The sequence below is a fragment of the Hemibagrus wyckioides genome, linkage group LG01 (assembly GCF_019097595.1).
Source record: "Hemibagrus wyckioides isolate EC202008001 linkage group LG01, SWU_Hwy_1.0, whole genome shotgun sequence".
NCBI lineage: Eukaryota > Metazoa > Chordata > Actinopteri > Siluriformes > Bagridae > Hemibagrus > Hemibagrus wyckioides.
This window is the reverse complement of record NC_080710.1, coordinates 19350235-19359977: the sequence shown is the minus strand read 5'-3', so window position 1 is coordinate 19359977 and position 9743 is coordinate 19350235. Positions and strand designations below refer to the sequence as shown.

At 39.1% G+C, this 9743-nt stretch overlaps 1 protein-coding gene across 9 annotated transcripts in view; it reads right to left on the bottom strand.

Annotated features, from left to right (window-relative positions):
- Positions 1-235: 235 nt before the first annotated feature.
- Positions 236-9743, bottom strand: part of ptprub (protein tyrosine phosphatase receptor type Ub) — a 190264-nt gene continuing 180756 nt past the window's right edge. For all 9 annotated transcript variants that reach the window (XM_058387584.1, XM_058387605.1, XM_058387628.1 and 6 more), the window contains 4 exons: positions 9469-9594; positions 5301-5458; positions 4525-4660; positions 236-4295 (listed from right to left, as the gene is read on the bottom strand). In XM_058387584.1, coding sequence (XP_058243567.1) covers positions 4233-4295; positions 4525-4660; positions 5301-5458; positions 9469-9594 — 483 coding nt within the window. In that variant the 3' untranslated portion in view covers positions 236-4232. The remainder of the gene's footprint in view (positions 4296-4524; positions 4661-5300; positions 5459-9468; positions 9595-9743) is intronic.

The window sequence follows — 9743 nt, the reverse complement described above, 5'->3', positions numbered from 1 at the left end:
AAGCACAGCCACTCAATCCACAAATTGTTTCTTTCCACGAAGGATATTCATGATATGTCCTTCAGAGCTGGTACTGAAATGAGAAGCAGTATTTGTATGGCACAGTGTCTTATGTCTTAGTGATGCTAAAAGTGGTGATAAACAATTGTGTCAAATGAATTTCAAATACAAATGATAATAAAAACAATAAATGACACTTGTTAATATATGTAAACGCATCAATTACATGAGCAACTTCCATTGTAGAACCTTTTATTCATCTTCTTTTAAAGACAAAAAAATCCCCTCCAACCCTCAAAGCTCTGTGTCATGTCTGCTTCCATATCCCCTTGCAAACCCACAAATACATGGTCAAAAACACAATATTCTTTTCAGTCCATTCAGCACCATACACAAACACTTACAAAAAAGAGGAAAAATAATCATGACAACATGGAAGAAACTGCCCAAAGGCTGTTTCCGTATCAGACTAGATGGCAAAAGTCCACTGTTTTTCCACGCTGTCTGAATAAGCACACTGGACCATTGAACAACATGCTGTACAAAAGAACATGAAATGGCAAATGTCTCTAATACTGTATGAGCAACAGAATGAAAGAATTGTCTGAGATGACTACAGGTGGGCTTCATGGAGGGGCTTTAGGTGGCTCTTGTTTGATCTCCACAGCAGGTGATAGATGCATTATATCATTTGGTGGCACATGAATGAATCAAAAGGTAATATACAGTACAATACATTCAACTTTTTTTTTTTATCATTTACTTTTAAATGTGGCCAAGCACGTATTGATTTATTCACATACTATTCACATTAACAAATATACATCCATATGTACATATACTATTCATTTCCAATATGAGGGTCCAGGCACTTTCTCACATAGTTCAGGGTTGTAAAAGAAAAGACAGGTTATTGAAATTCTCTGGATGAGCCCTCAATAACTTGTTCCAATTATAAACTCTTCCATCTGTCAGACCATTCACTGGATTCCCTTGACTCTCTAAACCAGCTTGTTGGCTTGGAATCTTGGACTCTGCTGGATGCCATTGGCTAGAGAGACTGTCACTCAACATCACCTCAAAAGCCCAACATCTGGGATGACATATGCACAGCTATAAAAATGGCAAAGCAGCTGCACTAAAATCTTGTGTGTGGTTTTTATGACAATTAACCTGATGAATCTCCAGTATGACATTTTTAGCAGCTCTGCAGTTAGAGCATTATATGAGGAGTGCAAGTATAGCATCAGATAAATCGAGGTTGTATGTTAGGGAAATGTGTGTGGATCAAATAAAACATTATACATTTTAATAGGTATATCGTATATCGCCTGTATAAAATTGAATAGAAGAATTAATGATAGAGTGAATAAAAACATCAGATTATTTCCTAGCAGTCAATAAGTTAATTGAACCAGTCAATAAAATAAATGAAAAATAAATATATATTAACTGTCTGTTTATCCTTTACTACCCCCTATAATTTCAACTTCTGACCTTTCCTATTTTTATTGATTCCAACACCTTTAATCATTTAAATTTTTCCCTATTTACCCCATGCAACATTTGTTGCACTCCTTACCATTTTTAGCATACTGGAAAAGCTGTGTCCAAACCTATCCATGTGTGTTGACCATCCTACTGATTTGGATAGAATCTAGATCTAGATAGATGCTCTCATTAATGCCAATAAAATTTTATGATTTTAATTCATAATCTCAAAACCAACTCAAAATGACATCATAAAATGCTGAGGGATTACTAACAAGCTCTCCATATATATCCAAATAGATAAAACTGGGATGCTGAACAAAGCCTGTACATATATGAAGTATTACAGTATAAAAACATAGCACTAGACTTCATATAGCTACCAGCAGTGCCCAATCTATTCAGTTCAGCTGTGGCTGTGTAGTTTGCATACAATCAGAGTGACAGCACATTAATTCTGTGCTTTATTAATGCTGGGGTATTAAGCAGTGATTAATAATGCACTGCAAATCTTCAATTATGCACATTTAAATACTCTACCTACATAATTTTCCTGCATTACCTGATTTTGCAGTTCAGCTTGTTGATATTCCACAGCATTTTATAAAGCAGAACACGTCATGTATACACAGACGTTTGGCTGTTTTAATTTAGTTTTATTCTCCTACAAAATCCAGCTTGGTCCAATCAGCTATGAGCTGCCAAAAGACAGAATCAAGCTGGTCAAACTGGGACAAGGTCTGTGCCAGCTGGTGAGTGCTATTAGGAAGGAAACAGTTTGAGCCATTACTATTAATGCTACATTGTTATTTTTGGTAAATAACTTAACAATACTCACTGGTCAACTAAACTACTTAAGCAAATAAAGAAGCTGAAATAACTTGTCAGCTGGCTAAGACGGTATATCAGTTTGACTGTTTTGCTCTGTGTGTAGCAGCTGGTACCTGGTCAGACCAAAACACATTTTTCAGCAGGGGTTTCTGAGTCTTTTTTTAACTGACCTTCCAAAAATACACTGACCCAGTGTGAGTCTAATTAATTTGGCTTTAATATGGTGGTACCATTCCTAGACTCTAACAGCCAAGCAATGCTTGTGCACGACGACTGGCTAATGATTACTTAAGTAAGGCTCTCTCCACTCATTTAATGAATAAATGATGAATTGAAAAATAATATACATTTATTTTATTGACTGTATGAAACTTTAGGAAAAACATCATTTGGACATATTACTTATTAGAAAATATTATGTGAATTATATTATACGAATATTTGTATTCAGACTGATTAGATGAGAGAAGTAATAACTCGTTGTTTCAGGAATTTCACTCATTTGTTCCATTACATACATGCCCACATGTATGGATGTAGGGTCACCAGAGTGAAATCGGTCCATTGCTGAAACTGCAAATAAAAGTCCAGGATGCTGCATCAATTAAACACTTAGATAACCACATTTAGCCAAAGGTCCACAAAACTGCTAAACAGTAACCAGTTGACAAATACAAGTCAGAGTGAAGATAAATGGTTAGAAATTGACTCCCTATGTATCATTCCACTCCTGTGTTTCCAGTTAAGGGTTGCCATTGTTGCAGTCTCTGAATGCAACTGTGAATCTCCATTAGTGCTTCTCTTGTTCAATTATTGGAGGGCAAATGTCAGGGTCAAACTGTAAACCACCTTTTGTCTGATGACACTGGCCATTAACGCACTCCGTCTGCATACATAAGATGGATTAGCTCCTTAGACGTCACACAGAACATCTGCAGACGTTAAATCTATGTACAAGTGATAAAAGCAAAAGAAAAATCGAGCCAGTGCAGGATATTACAGCCATCAAATTCATGACAGCTCTCTTTTGAGTCAGTGGCATTGAATTTTCTATTGTAGGAAATAACAGACACCCTCTTTGTGTACTCATAGACCATACGATGCATTCTTATTGGTCCAATTGTAGGTGGTCCAACCACATACAATATCGGGATTGTATATTGCAGTCCAGACACCTTATTATAAAATGGATGTCCAAGGCTCTTTGTTGAAAAGCAGTCATAGGGATGAACTGTCAACTGAATTAATGAAGAGCTGGATGCAGACTCAATTTTCCAGGTAACAGAGAGAGGGTCCGAGCATGTGTGTGTGTGTGTGTGTGTGTGTGTGTGTGTGTGTATATGTGTGTGTGTGTTTGCATATGTGTTTGGCCCTTCTTGATCTTGATCGGAGACCAAGGCTCAGATGTCTGACTCTAGTGTACCGCACATAAGAAGAACACATTCAAGCAACAGCTCTTTCGTCTCCTCAGTCCATCCGACTCGGGACACTTCCTGTCTTTGAGCATTCCCAGCACAATACAGAACAGAACACAGGTCACACTCTCAGGAAATGAAGTCAAGACACGCTCTCACTTGGTATCAGAGCTGGCTTTGAGTTATTTTGAGTGGATTGCTCAGAGCTCAGGGGAGAACAGGAGGGGAAAAGATGCTGACAAAACAACACTAAACCACAAACAACTAGGACATGGATGGTCCACCACATCTAGACATTCTGGGCGAAAAGGCGAAAGCTTCTGCTCACATGTTTATTTTCTGCTCTTCCCCTCCCAGGTAAGAGTTTTGATGTGAGTGAGCTGACAAAAGGGAAAAGGGAAAGAGATGGAAAGAGAGCTCAGAGATAGTGAGAATAGAGAAAGTGAATCTGCCAGCAGTCCTCCTCTGTATTTAGAGGACAGTTGAGATATGTTGCTATCTGAGGTCCATGCACTCCAAATATTCCATCACCAGGTCATAACAGAAGCGGTACTGCTCCTAGGGGAGTCACACACACATAAAAATACTGATGAGTCAGTGTAGGGCTGCAAAAAACAGTAAATCTGGTAAAAGAAAAATCTAATATTTTATGGGGTTTTTTTTTTTTTACTTTTTTCATTTTCCCTAGCTTGTGGATAAGTGAATTAAACATAGTTGCTCTGATTTAACCAAGTAAAAGTTGAGAATTCTGCTGAGCTTGCTCAGTCTCGCAGTTTCTGTCACCTACCAGTGATTCCACCATGTTGGGTTTGGCGTTTCGCAGCGTTTTAGCGGCATAGAAGACATCCACCATGTTCTGGTACTGGATCATCTCCATCAGTATAGTACATGCACAAAATGTGCCACTACGCCCACCTCCGTTACTGTAACCACAAACAAAAACAAATGTAAACTGTACAGATACATTGCATAGGATTATACAAGTCTGCAGTAAGCATAATAACATATATGTATGCACTGAGATTTGTTTTAAATCCTTTTTCCATCATACATGTCTATCCAAATGTCCTGAACAAACAGCATTCAGTGGGCTAGTGGAAGGGAGAGGAAGTGTGTGTATAGACAGATGAGGTGACGGTGGTGTAATCAATCGCAGTCAGAATCTTGGCAGCTTTGGGTACACTGCTGAGGGAGGCTACTGTATTCTGTATTAGAACATAATTGATTTCATCTCCATAATCTCTTTCCCCCTGCTAGCAGGAAATAATGCTGTATGACAACTCTGAATGATGTGCTTTTCTGGGCAGAGGCTGAAAAGTAACACATGCCTGTAGGCACAAACAACTCTTTCTCCCCAGAGACATTTGTTTGTATGCATATGTGAGTACCTTGACTGCATGTGCGGATGTAGACGAAAATTCTGTTTGATGTTTTATGACCATAACTGTGTGCGTTTTAGTAACTGATATTTATTCAAGAACTGTTGAGTAGCTATTTCCACTACAATTGAAAAGTAGATACTGTGTTTGCAGCAAAGCCTTTGTGTGCATGTGTGAAACTCACAGGCAGTGGACCACAGTGCGTCCATCACCACATTCCCTTTGCCACTTCTGTACATGAGCAAGCAGATTAAGGAAGGCCTTCTTGGAGTCAGGAACATCACGATACGCTGACCAGCGCAGGAACTGGAACTGGCACACCACCAGATGACCCTCCTGTAGCTAACCACAGACAAGAGAAATGGACTGTAATATATCATCCCTTATAAATTTGTGGGTCTGATTATGAGTATGTATACAGAAGCCCAGAGCTATTCCCCATGTTCAGCTCTCGGGAATGCAGAGTCAGCAGAGTCTGAGTTGTGATGAATGAGTCTATAGGGAAGAACAGAACTGGAGACACACCGGCTCTGATTTACTCAGTCCTCTGCCCCAAAACACAAGCGGTATTAATATCTAGACCTATAGCACCCCAAGAGCTTACCACATGAAACCTAGCCCATCGACTCGGGCACAGTGACTAATGCTCAATGAGCTGATGGAAAAACAGTTTCAGCAGTTTTGTAACAAAGAGGGGAGGTTAGACAAGACAGAAAAGGCAGAAAGGCAGTACTTATTCTAGGCACTCCAAAAGCAGAAGTTCCTATTAGCTTCACATATGTATACATTAGGTATGTGAAAAAAAATCTCTCTGCCTGTAGGTGTGCCTGTGTCCTTAGTAACCAGGTAAATATACCTTCATTTTAGGTACATTAAAGGACCTAAAACACTACCTTTGTGCCTTTAAGGTTACATTTGCAATAAAAGTACCTATTTGTCTAGCAGAAGGCTTTTCTAAGAAAGAAAAACAAGAGAATATTCAAAGAATGTGCATAAGGACATGTGACTCAGGTTCAGATGTATGTATGTAAGGAGGTACAGAGCAAGACTGCGACTCTTGAGTGTGGTCTTAAAATGCATTTGTAATATGTTTGACATTAACATTCAATTTCCTATGGCTGCCGCTCATGACGGAAACTGCACCTTGGAGCATTTACTAGATGCACTTTGTAAGTGGTTTAAAAACCATTTGTAAATGGTGGAAGTGGTCAACCACAGAGTTGTCAAAAATCTGGGAACCTTAAAGGAACTGCTAGAACAGTTGGGAAGAAAAAATGTTAATAAGTGAAGTTCTAATTAGATGAAGACTCTTGTCAGAAATTGTATACTAGGTGTTAAAACCAATACAGCTGTATGCTAGTTGGTTTAATGAAGGTGTGCACACAATAATCAACTTTTTTCCAAAAATGTGCAACTAAGACTGCATTCCATTTTCATTTTGTTGAATGTGGCTTGTGTGACTTTTTCAAATTAGTAATGTCAATAAGTCATGTGTAGTGCACAGATTTTCTTAGTCTTGAAGAATTTCTTTGTCAGTGAAAAATTTGAAGTCCAGTTTTATATGTGCTATGACCAGGGTGCCCTGATCTACAAAATTACTTCCAATGATGAATCAATATTACAGCAGATAGTTTGACTGAAATAGTATAATATTATAACACATTTTGTCACAAATAACATGTATTTACTAGAACGAGAAACTCCATGTTGGCAGTTCAAGAGAATCAATGGCAATACATGCACCTAGCTACAATGCTCACAGGCCTTCTGCTCTGAGGAACAAACATGACATATAGGATTTTCACTTATCTATGTGGAGAGGATTAAATAGGCAAAATTGTCCCCTATTAATTTCCCAAGACATAATCTATTGAATGGAATGTACATCGATGACACTTGATTTCTTCACCCATTTTTGTGCTGACATCCCATTTTATTTAGAATCCTCCTGCAAATATATGCGCTATATTGCCAAAGGTTTTGGGACACCCCTCCAAATCATTAAATCCAGGTGTTCCAATTACTTACATGGCCACAGGTCCATATAATCAAGCATCAAGGCATGCAGAGTGCTTCTACAAATATCTGTGAAAAATGTGGTTGCTCTCAAGAGCTCTGTGAATTTAAGCGTGGCACTGCGATAGGTTGCCATCTGTGCAATAAGTCCATTCATGAAATTTCCTCAATACTAAATATTCCACGGTCAACTGTTAGTGGTATTATAACAAAGTGGAAGCAATTGAGAACAACAGCAACTCAGCCATAAAGTGGTAAGCCACGTAAAAGTACAGAGCGGGGTCAGTGCATGCTGAGGTGCACAGTGCGCAGAAGTCACCAACTTTCTGCAGAGTCAATAGCTACATGTGGCCTTCAGATTAGCTCAAGAACATTGCATACAGAGCTTCATAGAATGGGTTTTCATGAGCGAAACAGCTGCATACAAGCCAAACATTACCAAGTGAAATGGATGCAGTGGTGTAAAGCACGCTGCCACTGGACTCTAGAGCAGTGGATATGTGTTCTCTGGAGTGACGAATCACACTTCTCTGTCTAGCAATCCGATGGACGAGTCTGGATTTGGCGGTTGCCAGGACAACGGTACTTGCCTGTGCAAGTGTAAGAGGGGGGATTATGGTGTGGGGTTGTTTTTCTGGGGCTGGGCTTGGCCCCTTAGTTCCAGTGAAAGGAACTCTTAATGCTTCTGCATACCAAGACATTTTGGACAATTTCATGCTCTCAACTTTGTGGGAACAGTTTGGGAATGACCCCTTCCTGTTCCAACATGACTGTGCAGCAGTTCACAAAGCAAAGTCCATAAAGACATGGAGGATCGAGTTTTGTGTGGAGAAACTTGACTGTCCTGCACAGAGTCCTGACCTCAAGCCGATAGAACACCTTAGGGATGAATTAGAGCGGAGACTGCAAGCCAGACCTTCTTGTCCAACATCAGTGCCGGTCGAAAATTCCCATAAACACACTCCTAAACCTTGGGAAAAGTCTTCCTAGAAGAGTCGAAGCTGTTATAGCTGCAAAGGGCATGCCAACTCCATATTAAACCCTACAGATTAAGAATGGGATGTCATTAAATTTCATGTGCATGTAAAGGCAGATGTACCAAAACCTTTGGCAGTATAGTGTATGTATGAGGAAAAGAAGCACACTTTGCATTGTTTCTGAGTGAATGGCATTTACATATAACAGTGGCTTGTACATAGCAAACAAGTATTTTTGTGTAAAATGTGGCCTAATTACTCTTGAAAATCAAACACAACAGCCTTGTGCATCTGGCGCTCTGAGTACCTCTGAGTAGTGGTCTGTCTCTAGGCTGGTGTGACAGTGCGTGTTGTGTGGAGGTGTAGAGAATGACAGACAGATATACTGTATCACATGACAAGGTGTGTTGCTAAGCGGCTGCTTGTCATTCAGACAGTCAAAAGGCTCTGGTTGACACGGGCAACTGACCTATACCATATCCCACCTCCTACACACACACACACACACACACACACACACACGCACATACACACACACACCATCCATCCAGCAAACATTTTCCTGACAGATACATGCCGTATGTACAGAAATACTCACTATATAACACTGTGTATTTTGACTTATCTATTTTGATAAGAGCCATGTCATTTTCTTTTTTCTTATTCCATGCACTTCCTGTTTCTCATTTGCCACATGTTATAGCCTCCACCGGAATAAAATGGTATGGTTTATGAACACAGGGAGAAAATTCAGAAAGAGTATCTATAATACACTCCCGCTGGATGGATGTGCCCCTGGGAAAACAGAAGAAAATAGCCTCTTTCCCAGTGATGAGCTCAGGAAAATTGAAAAGTTTGACCTTATGTGCATTTCATGTGGGCTTACAAAACCTCAGCTTGATTCTGCATGGCTCGTGTTAGGCATGAAAAATGTTTATTTAGAACTTATTATAACTTTTGTAAAAACAGGTCCAAAGCTAAATATGAAATAAAGTCTATGGGTATTAACTGTCTAATTATTTATAATGAATTGTTAATTTTCATGCAATTATAACATTAATCAATATTTTCTCAAGTGGAAAGTTGAGATTTATGTCTTATGTAACATGATATTTGCTTAAAAGGAGCTCCATGTGGCACATCATTTTAAGTATGCACAGGTTGGGGCAAACATGCTGAGGTTATTCTTTCTATTTATTTTATTTCTATTGGTATCAAAAAGAAACCTCAAGAAAGCATTAGAAAGGAAAAATGTCTAATTTTCATTATAGAATTGGTTAGAATGGTTATTTTCAAAAAGCCCCTTTTAACATAGAGAGTATCTACATAATTGTAACATGTGTGTAGGTTGAAACTTACCCGTGAGACATTTGTAACCCGGAATAAACGTGTGATGATATCTTCATCAGCAGACATGGACAGAAACTCTACCTGCATGGGGCCATACTGCTGTAGACCAGGCTCGGGCCAATACTGCACACAAGGCTAGAAACAAAGGGAAAGAAGAGAGATAAAAGTCAATGCAAAGAAAAGTAATTTTGATAAGTGTCTGGAATCTATTCATAGAGAGGAATAGTTTTTTGAAGGTCAAGTGCCACTCAAGCAAAAAAGCATTAGAGTTATATCTCTAGGTT